Source organism: Dromiciops gliroides, chromosome 6 (assembly GCF_019393635.1).
Source record: "Dromiciops gliroides isolate mDroGli1 chromosome 6, mDroGli1.pri, whole genome shotgun sequence".
In the NCBI taxonomy this organism is placed as follows: Eukaryota; Metazoa; Chordata; class Mammalia; order Microbiotheria; family Microbiotheriidae; genus Dromiciops; species Dromiciops gliroides.
Genome location: NC_057866.1, coordinates 175,310,892 through 175,330,737, shown reverse-complemented (window position 1 = coordinate 175,330,737; position 19,846 = coordinate 175,310,892). Strand labels below are relative to the sequence as shown.

The 19,846-nt window shown below is 38.3% G+C and overlaps 1 protein-coding gene across 2 annotated transcripts in view; it reads right to left on the bottom strand.

The window, feature by feature from the left end:
- RXFP1 (relaxin family peptide receptor 1) overlaps positions 1-19,846 on the bottom strand; it is a 182,481-nt gene that overhangs the window by 45,221 nt on the left and 117,414 nt on the right. For both annotated transcript variants that reach the window (XM_043972848.1, XM_043972847.1), the window contains 5 exons: positions 9,847-9,918; positions 6,818-6,889; positions 2,909-2,980; positions 2,755-2,826; positions 1,494-1,568 (listed from right to left, as the gene is read on the bottom strand). In XM_043972848.1, coding sequence (XP_043828783.1) covers positions 1,494-1,568; positions 2,755-2,826; positions 2,909-2,980; positions 6,818-6,889; positions 9,847-9,918 — 363 coding nt within the window. The remainder of the gene's footprint in view (positions 1-1,493; positions 1,569-2,754; positions 2,827-2,908; positions 2,981-6,817; positions 6,890-9,846; positions 9,919-19,846) is intronic.

Here is a 19,846-nt window from a genome sequence, read left to right as displayed (position 1 = left end):
TCTCCATTTCCTTTTACATAAAATGAGCGTGTCAGACTAGATTCTTTTAAAGGTCTCCTACAGTTCTGAGTCTATGATGCCAAATCCAGGATGGCAAAAGTGTGGTTAGACAGTGGTAAAGATGAAAATAGTCTAGGGCTATCAGTGGACCACAAGCTCATCATGAGCTGACGATGCCAGGGTTGGGAATTAACCACAGCCAGAAAAAGCCCAAACCAACTTAAGCTACTTGAGGAGAGGCATAATGTTAAGAAGTTGGGAGTGAGCATTTTGCTGTCCCTCTGCCCTGGTCAGACCACATCTGAAGTGCTATGTTCATTAAATTTTAGGAGAGATATTGAAGGCTCGGAGCATCTAGATCATACTTCATAGAGACCATACTGTGTGAAGAAGAGTTGAAGTGACTGATAATGTTTAATTTGGAGAAGAGTAGGTTTGGGGATGGGAGGTAGAACATATGTAGTGTTCTCAGACATTTGAAGCATTGTCATGTAAGAGACAGATTTGACTTCTTCTGATTAAAGAGGCAGTGTGTCATGGTGGAAAAAGGGTTGGACTCAAGTTAGGGGAAAACTGAATTCAGATCCTTCCTTGGACACTTACTACCCTGAGGAAATCATACGATTTAGACCCAGGAGGAACTAGTTGACTCATGGAGTCCATGAGAAAACGGAAGACCACTCATCCTCTGTGATTCACAGTTTCCTCATCTATACAATGGAGGTAATAATACCTGTAACACCTGTCTTGGATCATCACTATAAGGATCTAATAAGGAAAGTATGTAAAGTACTTTGTCAGCTTTAAAGGCTATATTAATATCAGGTATTGTTAGAACTGCAGAGGACAGAGATCCCACCAATGTCTGGAAGTTTCAAGGAGGCAGAATGGTGTTCCAGGTAAAGAACAATTTCCTGAAAATCAGAGCTGTCCAAAAGTAGAAAGGCTGCCTTAATCAGTAATAGGTTCCCACTCACTGAAGTTCTTCAAGTATATACTGGAGATTGTCCAGATGATTTCTGGAAATCCTTCCCTACTCCAGCTTCTGCGATTCTGGAAAATGTTTTGAAAGCTGATGGGGAAGGAGAGAAGTTTTATGGTTTCACCCTTTCTTCTTCCTTTTCTGTCTTGTTGGGTGGGTGATTGGGGAATTTGGAGGTTTTTAGAGTGGTTTGAATGTGCACGAAATGGAAACTGGAGAGGTAGATTCTTTGCCCCTTGATGAAGGCTCTGCTCAGATCGGTTTACCCCACCTAGCTTAGGTTTGTGCAAACAGGACATTATCTCATTCTCTCTTTATTAAGAACTAGTGCCACTGAGACAGACATCAGAGAAAATACTCTATGCCCTCTTATTGTATTGTAGTGGATTTAATATGACACCTAAGACAGAAGAACTTACCTCATGCTTTGCCAAGGAATCTGATGAATCAAATAGAATTAAGTTAAGAAAATAATAGGCGTGCTCTTTTGAAAATAAAAGGAGAAACTTACAGCCAGTGTAGTCTAGGCATATGCTGACAAAGTGGTTTATCAGGTAAATGGACTAGAGAATTATTCATCAGTGCCCTGGAAAGAGAAAAGAAATGCCTTTTGACATATTTACAATGAAAGAAGTCAAAGGATCTCAGGTGCCTTTTTCTCATCTCAGAGCCAAGCTGGCGTCATTGTATCCTTTGATAAAGCTAGTGGTAGCCAATAAATCACTGACTTTTCCCTCCCACACAAAGAAAGCCACAGCAACTGAGCAGAGAGGGTGGGAAGAAGCAGCCACAGGCAGCAGTCCTGACAAACGAATATCTCTCCCACTCTGTCTGCTTATAGATAGCAGTTTAAAGTAGGGAGAACAGGAATCATTAGGCTTGTGTTTTTGAGTTTGGCCCATTCTACTGCTGTTGCAGAGCTATTTTTTTTTGGAAGGAGTGAAAACTAACGAACCAAGCGAGATATGTTGTTAACAGTACAATGAATGTGCTTTTAGGGTTCTGTTATTCCTGAGTGGCTTTTCTTGCATTCCACTGTGTTTATTGTATATATCTTTAGAGAAATCTTGTGTGCCTGGATGTGTTTGGATTTGACTCAGCTCTTGGACACAGAGAACACTGATGTGTATGGGTGATGATCCCTTTGTGATACAAGGTCAGTGACTGCTGCATCCTTGATGACAGCTGTGCCAGCCAAAGTTCTTCCAAATGCTCCTACTACTGAGATGTTGGAGCCCAATAGACAGAGTTTGTAGGTTTCTGACATTACTATTTAGTGTCTTCTTAAGTACTGGGGTCACCAAATGCTTGTCAGTGACTAAATTTCAACAGCTATTATTTGTGATACATGAGAATGCAGCCTTTTGAGTTTCTAATTTCAAATGTCACTCCTTTTAACTTTGAGTAAGAGTGTTAAGGAAAAAGTTGAGTTTTTCTAATAAGACAAACCTGAGTTCTTGGTTTGTTAAAGACAAATTATAATACATATATCAGACTGTATCCAACTTTAAATGGTCTTATACTCCAAAGATGCTCTTTTTACTTCCATGTTCAGAAAGCATTTGCCATGGAAAAGATAGGGGAATAGAGATTTCCAAATTGTATTACAGTCTTTGAAATTGAACTAACACGGACATCATGGACCTTTCCCATGATTAACAGATTAATAACAATGGGGGAAGAAACTTTAGAATCTCCTGCTAATCCAATTTATCCCTATTAAGTGTAAAGTAGTAAAAACCCAATTGTTATCATTGTTTAATTGTACTTACAGAAGGATAAGAGAATTAAGTCCATAAAATGTTAATGGAGAAATCCTACTGAGTTGGTTATCTTCAATTATCCTGCCAAGTAGAAGAAAACTGTTTTCATTAACGTATTACAATGACATAAAAACGAATGTTTTCGCCTATAAAGAAAACATACAGCCATTCTAATCTGTGGAGATCTTCAAATACACCAGGCTTCAAAACAGTTATCTTGTTGTGGCTCAAATACCTGAAAAAAAAAAAAGACAATGGAAACACACTTTAGAATTTATTCTATTTATTATGTCAAACAAGTATGGGGAAAAGTAAAACTTAAAAGTCAATCTAGATATATAGATATAACCTATATCAGATTACCTGCTGTCTAGGGGAGGGGGGAGGGAGGGGTGGGAGGGAGAAAAATCTGAAATTGTAAAGCATGTATAAACAAAAGTTGAGAACTATCTTTACATGTAATGGAAAAAATAAAATACCTCATACATTAAAAAAAAAGTCAATCTAGAGATAGTCAAATATGTGGAGTTTTGGTATTGCAAAGAAAAAAAATCATTTAATGACGGTTAATTTTTCATTTCTTTTTTGGAAGTGAGTTATCTATAGACATCAATTTTTAAGAAGATTAACAAAAGTGTCTAATGACTACTGTGATCAGTTTTGGGGGCTTTGTAATGATACCAACAGCACTGTGTTTGGAAGTCAAAAAACTTGGGTTCAAAACACAGTTCTGCTATTTTTACTATGTTAAGGGCTAAAATTCTAGCTAAACTGTCTAAAATATCTAATGAGTGGTCGCCAATAAATTATAAGCTTTAGCAAGAGTTAGACTTTTAAGCATTTATTAAGGAGAATAAGAATTTGGTAAAGAGAGAAAGGCCTAGATTCCTATCTATTAAAGGGAGAGCACATTTCTAGCTCCCTTCTCTGCCAGCGTCCTCAGGAAAGAGCGCGAGACTGAGCGCCAGTCTCTTCCTTCCTCCTCCCACTAGCCTGCGTCACTTCCTGACTCCTGGTCTTGCCCTCAAAGACCTTCCCTTCATGGGCAGAACTCTTCTACAGTAAGTATCCAGCAGGTGGCGTTATTCCAATCGTTACAACTAGTTAATATGACTGTAGGAAAACCACTTAACCTTCCTATGTCTCCAACAGTTGGCACATAATCAGTGCTTATAAATGTGTATTCCCTTCTTCCTTCTCTCATTTATAAAATGGGGATAACACCTGTGTTATCTGCCTCGCAGGGTCTTGTGAAGAAAGTCATCTCCAAAGCACAATAAACATGGACATTTCTAAAGGGTTTTCTGGTTTCTTTGGTGTTCCTTTGTTTCCTTTTATTCCTTCATTTGCCCTTTCAATCTAGTCATTCCTTAAAGCTCAATGTTTTTGTTTTTTTTTTTTGCTAGAGATTGTTTTTTTCCCTCTTTTTTCTCTACAAGAAGGGTTCTTACCCCCCTCCCCCAATTCTCTCAATAACAGGGATTCTTTTTTTGTATCCATTGATTGAGGAAGTACATGCTGACAAAAATTTACTATAAATTTTGTAATGTATGTTCAGTATATATTTTTAGTATATATATTTATTATATATTTCATTTATAAATTATATTTATAGTATATACAATGTATATAGATATAATATATTTAGCAATGCATATAAGGTATATAAAATGAATATTTTGTTAATTGTAACATTCTGTATATACATTTGAAAAGTTATAATATGTGTCTAAGACATTTATGATATTTTGTCATGCTGCTTTGGTGTTAAAGATAAAAAGACACTTTTTAAGGGGTGGTCAGGTAGTTTCACTACCAACTGTAGTATTAGCTCCACAACCTCATAGGGGCCCATCATCTTTGGATTATAAATTTTTGATTTATGCCAAGTTACTTATCTAGAATGTGCTCTCTGATGCCCATCCTAGCCATTTCTCAAGACATTGTTCAAGGTCCCATGAGGTTTTCCTTAAGTATTCAGTCCATATGGATGTCTCTCTTTTCTGAATTTCTAGGAATATACAATTTAGATCACACTTTACATGCTCCCTATGGTGCTCCCCCTCTACCAGGGGAATGTCTCAGTCTAAGGGGATGATCACCACCACCAATGTGATCTATTTTGCTCCCTCCATAAAGCCCTAAAGTTAGGGGAGAAATGGCTTTATTTCCATCCTTGAATTCCAGATGGATTCTGGTATTCAGAAATAGCTTCTTCCTTTTTCTCAATGTTTCCCAGGGCTCTTCTATATACAAACAATGTAGGGATCTTCCGGGGAGTCCTACTAACCCCAAAGCACTGACATAAGACCTTATTCTATATCTAGATTTGATCCATACCCTTTAACTAACATTTTAAAAGGCAATTTTATACTTTTAAATGAACAAAAAAAATCTATTTTTCATTACCACCCACCTTTTCCCCTGTTGGAAAAAAAAAGAAAACTCATATATGTATGGCTGAAACAAATCCCTGCATTTCTCTCTCTCTCTCTCTCTCTCTCTCTCTCTCTCTCTCTCTCTCTCTCTCTCTCTCACTCACACACACACACACACACACACACACACACACACACACACACAGCTGCATCACCAGCCTCCTTATTGGGGTCAGTAGCATGCTTCCTCATTGGTCCTCTAGAACCACAGTCATTATTGCTTATAGTTCTTGTCTTTCAAATGTCCAGTATTTATTTAATACAGGCTGTGTGTAATACACTATAGTAAGTGCTGGAGTGATACAGAGATAAACAAGAAAGTGGAGGTGATGAATTAGGGACGTAGCTACATAAAATACAACTTAGAATATGGTAAGATTATAAGAAAAATGCAGTGTGCTATGAAATCAGATGAGGAAGAAATTAATTTTATATGGGGGAAGTCATGGAAAGCTTCTTGGAAAGAGGTGATATTTATTTTGTTTTGTTTTGCGGGGCAATGTGACTTGCCCAGGGTCACACAGCTAGTAAGTGTCAAGTGACTGAGGCCGGATTTGAACTCAGGAACTTCTGAATCCAGGGCCGGTGCTTTATCCACTGCGCCACCTAGCTGCCCCCAGAAAGAGGTGATATTTAAACTGAGCCTCTTATCTCCTCCAGGATTATTCCAGCTCATACCGTTAATTCCCTTCTCTGAACTGCCCTTGTACTGAATCATATAGTTAATCCTTAATAGTTTTATGGAAACTGATTTTACTTCTCCAGTGACTAACGTCCTTGAAGATGCTTTTTCCTGCTTGTGTATCTCAGACAACTAGGCACAGAGCAAAGCATTTTATTAGTCAAAAGTCAGTCAATAAACATGTAAGTGCTTACAGCGTGCCAGACACCGTGTGAAGCACTGGAGATACAAAAAGAGGCAAAAGACCCTCCCTGCCTCAAGCAGCTCAATTTAATGCGGGAGACAACAAGCAAACAAATATGTACAAACTTAATATTGTACTTATTAACCAATCTCCAGCCCTTCTCACCCAGTATAATAGAAACTCTTTGATGGCAGAAACTTCTTTTCTTTGACTCCCTGGTACCTAATAGCATTTTGTAGGTAGATGTCCAATAAATATTGAATTGAATTGGATTGAAGTAGGAGAACAAAGTCTCTATAGAACATTTTCCAGAGGTGGTTGAACTATGACACAACAATGAGGGGAAGGACTGGAGTGGGGGTGATGACATCTTTTTTTCCCCTTGTACATTTCCATCTCTTCCTCACATCCTCAACCACCTCCTGAGATCACTAAAATTATGGAGATGCTTCCAGCTTCAGGCTACCTCTCTATCCACCCAACTTGCTGTCTCATAAATTTCATATCCTTCCTGTTATACTGCAAACACCTTGAAGTTAGACAATGCATTTGGTTTTCACTTTTGAATCCTCTGCCCACAGGGTCTTGCACATAGTAGGCACTTAATAAATATTTATTGCATTACATTGAATTAATTCAGAAACGCTTACTGGATTAGAGTAGTGTGAGGGGACTACAGAAAATATCCCAGACCATGTTTTATCCCAGCACTGTCCTAAGATCTAGTCTTTCTGTCCTGTTTTTAAAGGTTTCAAGACTAATACTTACAGCTTAGTAAGGTTATGCAGTCCCCTGAAAGCACGTACAGATACAGATCTAATCTTATTATTTTGCAGGTACCTATGAAGAAAATGTTAATAAAACAGTGAAAAATGAAATAAATGAATAAAGATGAATATCAACATGATTTAAAAGCATTTAGAATACTTTAAAAATACTGGTAAACCTTAAAGTAAATTTGTTTTAAAATTCCATGAACAAACATACAAAACTTAAAAAGTAGCTTTTAGAGTCTTTAGCAACAAAAATATAATAAACACATTAAACATTATGTCACATGGCACTTTAGCCAAAAATCTCTTGAAAGGTAAATTTTAGATGCCACCTCCCCTCTGTAATTCCTCATCCTAGGAATGAGTTAACATATTCCTTACAGTTCTAAGACCTCAGGACTGCCTAACTTTTGACAAGGAAATTTTGAGCTGGGATTCTTCATTCAATGACTAAAGCAGGGGAAATATCAAATTTACACAGGTTAAAGACTTGACTTTTCACAATTGCTTCTCCACTGCGTTTGGGGAGATGACCAAGACCACCTAGCTTTTTATCTGACTGCTTGGACTAGGGAGGATATGTGGGGTCACTATACTCTTCTGTGCACCCTGGGATTATACATAAATTCTTTTCACTTAAGAACTTCCAGTATAGGAACTCACCTTTATTTATACTTCAATGTTTACTACACAACCTTTGGCAAATACAATGTAGTACAGTAGAATGAACTTGGGATTTGAAGTATTTGAGTTAAAAATCCTAGCTCCGGGCTTACTTCCAGTGTGATATTGGGAAAATTGTGTAACTTCTCTGGGTCTCAGGTTCTTTGTCTAAAAATGAAGGGGTTGGACCAGATGACCTTTCAGTCTCTTAAGCTATGACCTCATGAACTACATCTCATTAGATGAGCCATTATTGATAGTCATTTAAAAAAGTTATAATGATCCAAAGCATAATGAACAGTGAGGGCTAGTATATCTTCTATCGAAAGCTGGCTTGCATTAACACATAATTCCTGAGTGACTTGGGGTAAGCCCAGTGCCTCAGGAAGTTATAGAAAAGTTGCTGATTTTCAATGGAAAATGGAGTTTCCTCACCTTGGAACTTCTTAGAGATATGAAATTACAGGTCTGGACAAAAAAAAAAAAGAATCTAGTGCTAAGCAAGAAATTGTTAACTATTGGTCAAATAGGCACTTGTGAGCTAGTTATTTTATTCCTTAGTCAGGCTAACTGCTTAGTCCATTGCTCCATGTTTACTATACAAAAGGCTGCTGCAAAACTCTGCATTTAAATATTACTGGCTGCATATTAAACTCTGGACATGAGGTGGCGCTACAGACACAAGAATTCTTTGCAATCAAGAAATTACTGACTCAGTCTCATTGAAGGGATTCTATCAGGATTGCAATATTGGTCTCTTCATGATAACAAAAGCTTCAGCCTAAGTTATGAAATATTGTAATTAAATTCTTATTTTAAAAAATGATAATGCTTTTGATCACATTTTGAAAGTGTTCTATTATGGAATTCTTTTTTATTTCTAAATTGCTCATGTGCTGTCATTAGTGACAATTTTTAGTTTTTAGTTTAATGGTGAGATATAGACTTGGCTTTTCTAGTATAAGCAATAGCTTTAGAGAATGAAAATAAAATGAAAAATCATTACAGTTTCTCTAGATGGTTTGATAATTCATGACATAAACCTTCAAACCCTTTTTTTTTTTTTTTTTTTTTTAGTGAGGCAATTGGGGTTAAGTGACTTGCCCATGGTCACACAGCTAGTAAGTGTTAAGTGTCTGAGGCCGGATTTGAACTCAGGTACTCCTGACTTCAGGGCCGGTGCTCTATCCACTGTGCCACCTAGCTGCCCCCAAACCCTTTTTTTAACCCATGCTCTCCCTCTCCTTCCCTACTCCTCCCTTTTTCACCCTCTCCCCCTCCGTTCCATTTCCCCTCTCTCTCCTTCACTCCCCCATCTGTCCCCCTATTTCTCCCTCACTCCTCGTACCCCTCTTTCTCATTTCATGGGAATAGGGAGGTCCAAAAGATGTACATCAGTAATTTAGAGTTTTGTGTGGACACTGAGAGGTTGTCACTTGACTGCAGGCACACAGGGAGCATGTATCTGAGGATATCTAAAATTTAATGAGTGGTCTCCAATAAATTATAAGCTTTAGCAAGAGTATTTAAGTGTTTAAGTATTTATTAAAGAGCATTAGGATCAGCGAGAAAGGTAAAAATCTAACTATTTCTAAGAGACCCCATCATCTGACCCGCTATGGCAAGGTCAGGAACCAAAAAGGGAAGAACCCCTCTGCCAGCATCCACTTCCTACTTTGTGTCTTTCTCCCAGAAATGGGAGGCTCCTCAAGTTGATTGGCTGGTAGCTTTGATAGTACCCACAAGCAAACGTCACTTCCTGACGCCAAGGAACTAACCACATGGCTTGCTCTCAGATGCCTTCTCCTCATGGCGGAGCTTTCCTACAGTAACTCTCCAGCAGGTGGCATCATTCCAATCGTTACACTGCTAATGACAAATTTCAGTCAGCTTTGAGCTTTGAGCTAGTATGTACCCTCAAAGGACAACCTAGTTTACCTTGACAGGGGAAAGAATATGCATTCCATAATGCCTTCTTTTCTAGCATCTTTCAAGAGCACATTGATTATTGAGAATTCCCGTTTTTTGGGGGGGGAGGTGGGTAGAGGATGGTGATGAAAGCATTGTAAGGATCGCAATGTTTATACAGATCTAGTTTCTATGGGGCTAGGCTGTCTAAGGAGAGTTTCCTAAATATCTTAGGAAGCAGTTGATTGGCAGCAGCAAAAGCCTTTCCTTAACAATTCCCTACTCAAAACAGAGAGGAGAGACAGGGAAGGCTGTCGATTTCTTCGACTTTATTGTGTACTGATATTCCCTGGGGAGCTGTAAAGTGAGATTCAAATAGCATATGCAAAAATATTTTAAAAGGTAGTGGTCTGTGTTTCTGATCATTTTGGAAGGATTAAAATGTTTTCTTACAGCTTCTGAAGATCTTGGTACTTCTTGAAACCATCACTGGGAAGTTTTCTTAGTAAATTCCGCTGCAGTGACCTGAAATGAGTGTGAATTTTGATGTTAAGGTGGTTTTATAATAGTGATGATATAAGCACATTTTGTGCCCTCCCAGGGGACATAGCAACTTAAACACATCAAATTCACCCTAGTATTTCATCATTTTAAAATGTATCCAGTGTTTTGATTCTGAAATAGCGGTCTTTATAGGCAAATGCATTTTTTTTTACCTTAATTTAAGGTCAAATGATATAGAACACTATGTAGCCATCCTAACAAGGATATTTTGTGTTTATTTAATTTTGCCATCTAATTAATATTCAGTTTTGTTTTTCATTTCCCCACCTGGATAACAACATTAGAGAAGAGATAGATCATTTCTGTTAGGAGCTCTTTGGTTCACAAAGCACTTAAAAATAATAACATGATGAAGAAGTTAGTATATATGTGTTTGCCTCCATTTTATGAATGATAAAACTGAAACTTGGAGAAGTTAATAAGTATCAGAATAAAGACTTGTTAAACAGAGTTCCTCTAATTGTAAGCCCAGTGTTCTCCCTCCTACCAGACTGACTCCCTTGTTCAGTTGTAAATTTTAGTGAAATTAAACAAAAAGTTCATTTAAAATATATTCAAAATATCCATTTCATATATCTCAAAATAATTCATTTCACTAATCTCTTTTCATTTTAAAATAATTGTTAGGGAAATTGTCATAAGTACAGCTCAATTTCTGAGATATTTTATAGCAATTTTTCCTCACAGTCAACAACTTGACCAAAAGCTATCTACATAATTGACTGTACTAGATATAACCCAAGTCTTCCATCTTTTAGAGAATCTTTAGGGCATGGTAGAAAGAAATCTGGAATAAGGCAGGAACACTTGATTCTTGTCAATTCAGCCACTGATTAGTTATTACTAATCTCTCTTGGCCTCAGTTTCCTTAATCTGGAAAATAAAATACCTCATCAGATGGTCTTTAAAGTCCCTTCTGTTTCTGTCATTCTATGATTGATGATATTATAGACTATCTGGATAGCTACATTATGTGATATAAACACCAAGAAATACTGTTTCTGATATTCATGGTTCACTGTGAAATAGACCAACTATGTTTAGGTACCACTATGATATATTACAGCTACTAGTTAGTTAGTGCTCTCAATGATTATTAAAAGTTGCTCAATTAGCCATCCTCCAGAAATGCTAATGTTTACCTTTGACACAACCAGATTGAGCAGTGGTATCATAAATGTTATCCTAGCTCATGATACCTCCCCCAAAGTACTTTTATACAATCTTATGTGCCCCAGATCCCCCAATTCTGCCTCATAAATTCACAAAATGTGTATGCTGTATAAATCTGGATTTCTATATTGGAGTTTGCTTTGCTCATATGTAAGGCAGTCATAGCCACAAGAAATCTGTTTCTTTATTTAAGTAAATATTGCATATGCCTCTGATTGTTTTATTCACAGAATACTTTCCTTGGTAAATTATGTCTCATATCCCAGGCATATACTTTTAGAATACAGTTATCCCTTCCACATCATGGGGATTAGCAGTGCTGCTCCCTGCAAAATCTGGAAAATCTGTGTAAAATTTTTTGCTTCTTCATACCAGAGAAGAAGTCTGAATTATTATGGTATTAAAAGATAAAATACGTTGATATTATTCAGTACTATACGTATTTTTTATGCGTTTCTGAACTTTTCCTGTTAAATCTGCTGGCCTTCATGTATCATCTGTGGCTTCCACAAAATTCCCAAGAAATTCCCATTTAATGTCTTATGGAGACCTGCAATATATCAAAACCACAATGAATAAGGTCATGATGTGGAAGGGATAACTGTGATTTCTTCTGGAAACCCTTCAAAATCTTGGTTCAAATTTTGGTGCTTGTGTGATTTTGGGCAAGTCACTTAATCTCTCTTGGCCTTTGTTTCCTTTTCCTTAAAAGGAGGTGTTTGGACTTGATGATCTTTATGCTCCTTTCAAATTATATAAATATTTTAAAACATCATTTAGAAAATTTTAGAACATGCAGGCTCTTTGATTTTTCTTTTAAAAATTTTTATTTATTTTATTCTGAATTTAAGAAATAAAACCTTTTCATACCATAGAATAGAAAAAAGATGATTGTATGTACAACTTTCTGTTCCTTTTACATATATAAAAGAGTTATCATGTAACTTTTTTTATTCCCTCCCTCCCCTTAGAGATGGCTTCCATTAGACACAAATATGCACACATGCATGCATGTATATGTAAAACCATTCTATACATACTACTATTTATTAGTTCTTTCTCTGGACGCAGATAGCATCTTTCTTCATATATCCTTTGTAGTTAATTTGGGTATTTATAATAGTCAAAATGAATTAGTCACTGAAAGTCTGTACATTTTTTCTATTCTATGTTATAGAAATGCTTGTTTTATTTCTTAAATTCAGAATAAAATAAAATTATATGGCTATGGAGTTATGATCCTGTTGTTACAGTATTTTTGTAGAGAAATGAAGTTCTCCCTATTTAGAAGTTGGAAAAACCAGGGTACTACTATACAGTGTATCTTTATACTTTGCAGCTATATGACTTTCTCAAACTTACCTAACCTGTTGCAGAACCAGGACTTGAAGCTGGTTTTCAAATAAATGATCTTTCCACTAAACCCCAATGTCACTTCCAGCTCCTTAAAGCCAACTGCTTATGCTATTAAAAAGAGTTAATGGTTAGCAAGTTGGAACAATGAATAACTAACCCCAGGCATGGAATTAGGTTTGTTCATTTTTGCCAAAGTGAATTTCCACTTCTGAAAAACATATTAGCACCTAGAGCCTGGTTTAAAATTTTGTTTCTTTCACTTTTTTTTTTTTTTTTAGTGAGGCAATTGGGGTTAAGTGACTTGCCCAGGGTCACACAGCTAGTAAATGTTAAGTGTCTGAGGCCGGATTTGAACCCAGGTACTCCTGACTCCAGGGCCGGTGCTCTATCCGCTGCGTCACCTAGCTGCCCCATGTTTCTTTCACTTCTAAACTATTTGTCTCCAGACCAAGTTATTAATGTGTAATAATCCCATCCCAGATTAAGGAAGGAGTTGGAAAATTAAAAGATGGTTTTTATCACCTCCTATGTGCAGGCTTTAGTGCAACATTTAGGGACTGGATATAAGGATTCACCGAGGAACTGAACAACAGAACAATTGAAAATCAAACGTGACCTGAAGTTTGACATTGTGGCTGTTATTGAGACTCAGTAGGGTGAAAACCATGATTAGACCATAGCTATGGATGGGTAGACCTTATTGAAAAGAAAGAGAATAGGTAAAATGTGTGGGAATGGGGTAGCATTACATATTAAAAAGGTATACTCATGTGAGGAAATCCAGGAATCAGTCAGGGAGAGGGGGAGGCAGAGGAAAAGCATAAAGTAAGTATTTGGCTGAAGGTCAAAGGAAGGAGAAATAGAAGTGATTTTTTCCTTGATTTATATTACAGACCACTGGGATAGAAAGAAAAAAAAGTAGATGAAGAGTTTGGGAGATAGATCACAAGACTGACATAGGTGAGGGATAGTAGTGATGAAGGGCCTTCAATTATTTAGCCATCTGCTGCAGTTCTCTCTCTAGCAAAAGCAGAATAGTCAATAACCTTTTGGTTTTCTCGAGTGATGATTTCATCTTTGAAAAGATAGAGGAACAAATAAAAGGAAAACTGGGTATGATTTTTACTAACTGGAGGAAAGTGGTTTCTGGGGTGGAAATGGTGGGAACCTTAGGGAAAAGTGATTTCTCCATCCTAGAATTTATGATAGGGAAAGAAAAGAAAACTAGGTTTAGTCTGACATGGCCCCTTAGATTTTGGGAAGCAGATTTCAGTGATTTTAGAGGAAAAATACAGTTCTACAGAATAAATTATTTCAGGGGAAGTCACCCAGTGGGGATGGTTGATGCTCAAGCAAATTTTGAACACATAATAGAAAACAATTCCCATGTTAAGGGCTAAAATTCTAGCTAAACTGTCTAAAATATCTAATGAGTGGTCTCCAATAAATTATAAGCTTTAGCAAGAGTTAGACTTTTAAGCATTTATTAAGGAGAATAAGAATTTGGTAAAGAGAGAGAAAAAGGCCTAGATTTCTATCTATTAAAGGGAGAGCACATTTCTAGCTCCCTTCTCCACCAGAGTCCAGAGGAAAAGAGCCTCAGAGTCAGCGCCCGTCTCTTCCTTCCTCCTCCCACCAGCCCGCGTCACTTCCTGACTCCTGGTCTTGCCCTCAAAGACCTTCCCTTCATGGGCAGAACTCTTCTACAGTAAGTATCCAGCAGGTGGCGTCATTCCAATCGTTACACCCATAAGGAGGAAAAATAGGACTTGCCTAAAGGGATACATGTGGATGGATACAAAGGGAACTCATCAACCAACCTAGAATTAAAAAAGAAATGTACAGAAGACAGAAGCAAGACCAGGTAGTCAAGATGAATATGTGTGGAATGGTCCTATAAAAATAGTGTTAATGATGCTAAAGCCCAAAGTCAGCTGAGGCTGGTGAAGGAAGGAAAGGATAACAGAAAGGGCTTTTATAGTTTTAAGCCTAGCAGGGGTATTACTGGGTTAAAGGGTATGCACAGTTCTATAGCCCTTTGGGCATAGTTCCAAATTGCCCTCCAGAATTGTCGGATCTGTCCACAACAAGCCTCCAAGCTTTCCCATATCCTCTCCAACATCCAATATTTTCCTTTTTTGGTTATATTTGTCACTCTGATAGATGTGAGGTGGTACCTCAGAGTTGTTTTAATTTGCATTTCTCTGATCAATAGTGATCTAGCGCATTTTCCATATTATTATAGATAGCTTTGATTTCTTTGTCTGAAAACTGCCTGTTCAGATCCTTTGACCATTTATTAATTGGGAAATGACTTGTATTTTTTGTAAATTTTACTCAGTTCTCTATATGTTTGACAAATGAGGTCTTTATCAGAGATATTTGTTTCAAAAATGTTTTGTCCATCATTCTTTTTTTTTGTTTGTTTGGTTTTTTTTTTAGTGAAGCAATTGGGGTTAAGTGACTTGCCCAGGGTCACACAGCTAGTAAATGTTAAGTGTCTGAGGCTGGATTTGAACTCAGGTACTCCTGACTCCAGGGCCAGTGCTCTATCCATTGTGCCATATAGCTGCCCCCGTCCATCATTCTTGAAGAGGACCATGGCATCAAGATCAAGGTGTGGGTGTTGAAATTAGCCTCAGGCTCCACAAGCAGAGCTTCCCCTCCCCCTCCACCCCAGGCCCCAACGCAGTGCACACAGCAGGGAGGCGCACGAAAACCTTCAGAGACGCTGGGGTTTGCTTCACCCAGCCTCCAGCTTTGCCTAGGGAGCAGGGCTCAGCTGTCCCTGGGGGCAGCCAGCCCCAGATTCCACCTGAGAGAGAGAGTTAATAAAAAGGGACACTAGAGACACTGAGTGAGGCAGACTATGGAGGTTGGGGGAGGCCGGAAGATTAAGAAGACAGTAAGGAAGGAAAGGACAGAAAGGGGGGCTCCGGAGGATAGAGAAGGGAGGCTGCTACAAGGACGCTAAGTGGACGATACAGGAGGTTGGAGAAGACAGAGGAAGGAGCAGTATGGAGTAAGGGGCTTTTCAGGGGTTCATCGCTAAGGTAGTGAGAGAGAAGTAAAAGAGTGAAAGTGCAGGGAAGCTGGAGTGAAGGAGAAAAAGAGTGAAAGTTGGAGAAAGCTGGAGCATACCCTAAGGCAAGAGGCAGCAAAGGGGTTCTTATTATATTAAAAGCAGACAGGTTGTATAATTTGCATTTCTTAACCCTTATCATTTACATTGATTTTTATAAGTAAATTATTTTTTGATTATTTAATTAAGAGGCTTCTTAATTTTTTGCTTATCAACTTGGGAGCAGAGCAAGTGTGGAGAAATTTTTAAATGGCCCATATTAAATTAATAGCAGTCAGATAGCCAGCCAGTAAAAAGTCCCCACATTAGTCCATCTTCAGATTAGCCCCCAGTAAGATTAGGCCCCAGGCCAGCTAGTCAGAAAAATATTTTTACAAAGGCGATGTCATGGCTTGCACTGAATTGGATTTAAGTGAGGGAGGGCTGTGCAAAGTCACCAGCCTCACTTTCTTCTCCAGAGCCATCTGGGTCCAGTGGCAAGATATACATTAGGATGACTGGAGATGACCCTGGATATTTGAGGCAATAGGGGTTGAGTAACTTGCCCAGGGTCACACCAGTAGTAAGTGTCTGAGGTGAGATTTGAACACAGGTCATCCCAACTTTAGGGCCAGTGCTCTATCCATTGTACCACCAAGCTGCCCTAACTCCACAAATATAAGATGGAGGAGGCATGGAGAAATAGCAATTGTTCTGAAAAGGATTTGGGCATTTTACTGGACTTCAGGTTCAATATAAGGCAACAGTGTGATGTGGTAGCCAAAAAAGCTGATGTAAATATGGCTCACATTAAGAGGGACAAAGATTCCAGGAATATGGAAATGACAATACTCAGCCCTTGTCAGACTTTATCTGGAGTAATGTGATAAGTTCTTCAGTTTACGAAGTACATTGATAAGCTGGATACTGTCCAGAGAAGGGTAGCCAACATGGTGGAAGTCCTTGAGTATGAGGACCTGAAGGGACTGGAGAAGACTCAGGGGTGACATTATAGTTCTGTTCAAGTCTTTGAAGGGCTCTACTATGGAGGAGGGATTAGAGTTGTTCTGTTTGACTCCAGAGGGAAGAGTCAGAAATGATGGATTGAAGTTTCAAAGAGGCCAGTCTAGGCCAAATGTCAGGGAAAAAAATCTAGCAATTAGAGCTGTCTAAAAGTGGAACTGGGTACCATAAAAGATAGTAGATTCCCCTTCATCTGAAGGCTTCAAGTAAAGGCTGGAAGATCACTTTTGGGGTATGTTGTAGTTAGGGCTAGGGTGGTAAATTTAACAACCAGCTCTTGGAAAACAAACAAACTCATATGCACAACAGACTTTTAAGTTTAAGCTGCACTTTCTCTATCACTTTTTTTTTTTGGTGGGGCAATGAGGGTTAAGTGACTTGCCCAGGGTCATACAGCTAGTAAGTGTCAAGTGTCTGAGGCCGGATTTGAACTCAGGTTCTCCTGAATCCAGGGCCAGTGCTTTATTCACTGCACCAACTAGCTGCCCCCTCCAACACTTTCTTAAAGTCTAAAGCAGAGATGTCAAGCATGTACCCTGTAGTCTGCAATGCCTGGCAATACTGAACCAGATTAAAATATAATTGAGAAGTAGTAACAAAATAAATAAAAAAATACAATGGGACATAAATAATGTTACATGTGGTTTCTTACGTCAATATGAAAGTGCAGGGATCCTTATGTAAGATTTAGTGGCCTCCATTTCTATTTGAGTTTGATATCTCTGGTAGACAGCCAACAAAACAATAAGCCAAGCCCTGATTTGTAGCATCTGATGATTCTCTAGGCATAAATACTCGCAGTGAAAATTTAAAAATTGTCTCTCAGGAGCCAGTATGAGCTGGCTCCAGCATATTCCTGGTTGTAAAAGAAACTCCTGGTTTCTTTTATGCATTAGATGAGATGGCCACTGAGTTCCCTTCCAACTCTCCTATTCTAGAATTCTTTGGTAATTGCCTGGCTTTCAAGGCCTTTCACAATTTGGTAATACCTGTCCCCTGCCAGTTTTATGAATTCTTACTATTCTCTCTATCTTCTCAACATACCCCCATGCTTTACTCTTTCTCTTATTTGCTTGCTTTATTCTCTACAACAGGAATATCAGCTATTTTTGTTATCACCCGCTCCTCTTTGCCTTCTGTATTCTGCCCTATCCTTAATAATTCTGCTCCAGTTGATAATATCTGGAATATAGTGTTCAGTTCTGGGAACCATAATTTTAGGAACACCATCAAAAAATTTAGCATATGCATAGAAAGGTGAGCAGGATAGAGGAGGCATTGAGATAATGTTTTACAAGAATCATTGTAGGAAAGAGGGATGTTCAAATTGGAGAAGTGAAGGCTTGGGAAGGCTATAAATGCCTTTGAGTATAGTATTAGACTTTTTCTTTTATTTTGGGGGGGTGAGGCAATTGGGGTTAAGTGACTTGCCCAGGGTCACACAGCTAGTAAGTGTTAAGTGTCTGAGGTCGGATTTGAACTCAGGTACTACTGAATCCAGGGCTGGTGCCTTATCCACTGCACCATCTAGCTGCCCCTAGACTTATTTTTCTTGCTCCCAAAGGGTCTCCCTTTGAACAGTCCACAAGGAAATATCACTCCAACAATGTTTTGTGCAAAAGGAAATATTTCTTCAACATTTGGCATTTGACTTTTTCAAGCAAGATTTTTTTAGTTCAAAAAATCCAAGTCACATGTGATTCCAGCAACACCCTATTCTCATTACTTTAAATTTTCACATGAAAAGCAGTTGATTTTTCTTGGACTAGCCTGGAACTTCAAAGGCTCATCATAAAAGATAGTTGTGGCCCATTTTGGTATTTCCTCAGATCCACATAGCTTTGGCATGCCTCATATTGGTGCTGTCACCCTTCTTGCATTACTAGGCTTGTTCTAGAGCCTTTGAGATCATTGTTTTGAATTGTGATAAACCAGAGAATCCCACGGACATATCAGTAGAATGTCCTGTGGGTTGTTTGAGCCAAGTCCTAATGTATGAAAGAATATCTAGGGCTGGTAGAAAGGTTTCATAGCTCTCAAAAGATTTAATATTGGGCATTTGAGAAGTCAGGTTTATAAAAGATGCCACAATCTAGCTTCAGACAGACCTTGGGCCCTATTGACACAGTCAGGATTTTAGAATGCCAACTCCTTTTGGAACTAGCTGGTCCCGGGATTGTTTCCCTGAAGACTTTTCCCCCTTACACTTTTTATGATAATCCTTTGATCTTGGGACTCTGGCTTGGGATACTAAGCATCCTGGACTTGACTTTTATGTTGAACTTTGAATTTAGCTTGATTGCACCTGAGATCTAATTACCAGCCTATTTTCCTTTGTTGTTGCAACTCCCTCCAGGTTTTCCCTTTTCCTCTTAGGACTCACTTTTCTCTTTCCCTTTTATGCTCTAACTAACAACACTCTACATCATGAGCACATTTTGTAGGTTTTTTTTTTTTTTTGTAACAAGAGAAACAAGAACAGGTACATTCAGAAATGATAGATCAGGGAAAGAATATTAGAAATTCATGTAAAAGAAACCTACCTGGTCCCAGACAAGGTGACCTTAAACTTTCTAAACTATTCTCTAATCAAGTTTCTAAGCCCCCAAGAATAGAACATGGCTACCTCCCTGTAGGCCCCATCTTGCATGACTTCAGATGAAAATGGTGTGTACTATCACAACACTCTACATCAAAATTTAGTATTAGACTATCTTGACTTTCTTGACTGAGCTCATTGATTCATTTTTCTAATCACAGGTCCACTTTCAGCCAATCAGGAAGCCTACATGGTAGGCTCGTTGTGTCCCACTTGTCTCTTAAATCCCCTTAATTGACCAGTTATTTTACTTCACCTTCATCCACTAAGACACGAACAGGGAAATACAAATAAACGAGAGAATTCCATTTGCCTCAAAATCAGAATCATTCAACCCGAGACTTAACAACTCCTGTGTTCACAATTGACAAACCTATCTTTTACATTGCTATCCTGAAACTATTGGGAATTCTGCTAGACTTGTCACAATCCCCAGTTCCATCTCCTGTCACAGTTAAGTCTGGTGGTCCTGATTTAGGTGACAGGTGTATTTGGTTGTGTTGTTCACCATAGTGAAAAAATGGTTGTCTATTAGGGTGTCTTCAGATCAAATCTCACTAATTCCTATGCTTCCACCAACTTGCTGGTCAAATAATTCACCTTTCTGTGACCTAACTCCTCATTTTTACTGGCTTACTGGGAAGATTAATGAACTCCCCTTCAGGAAGCATTTTTAG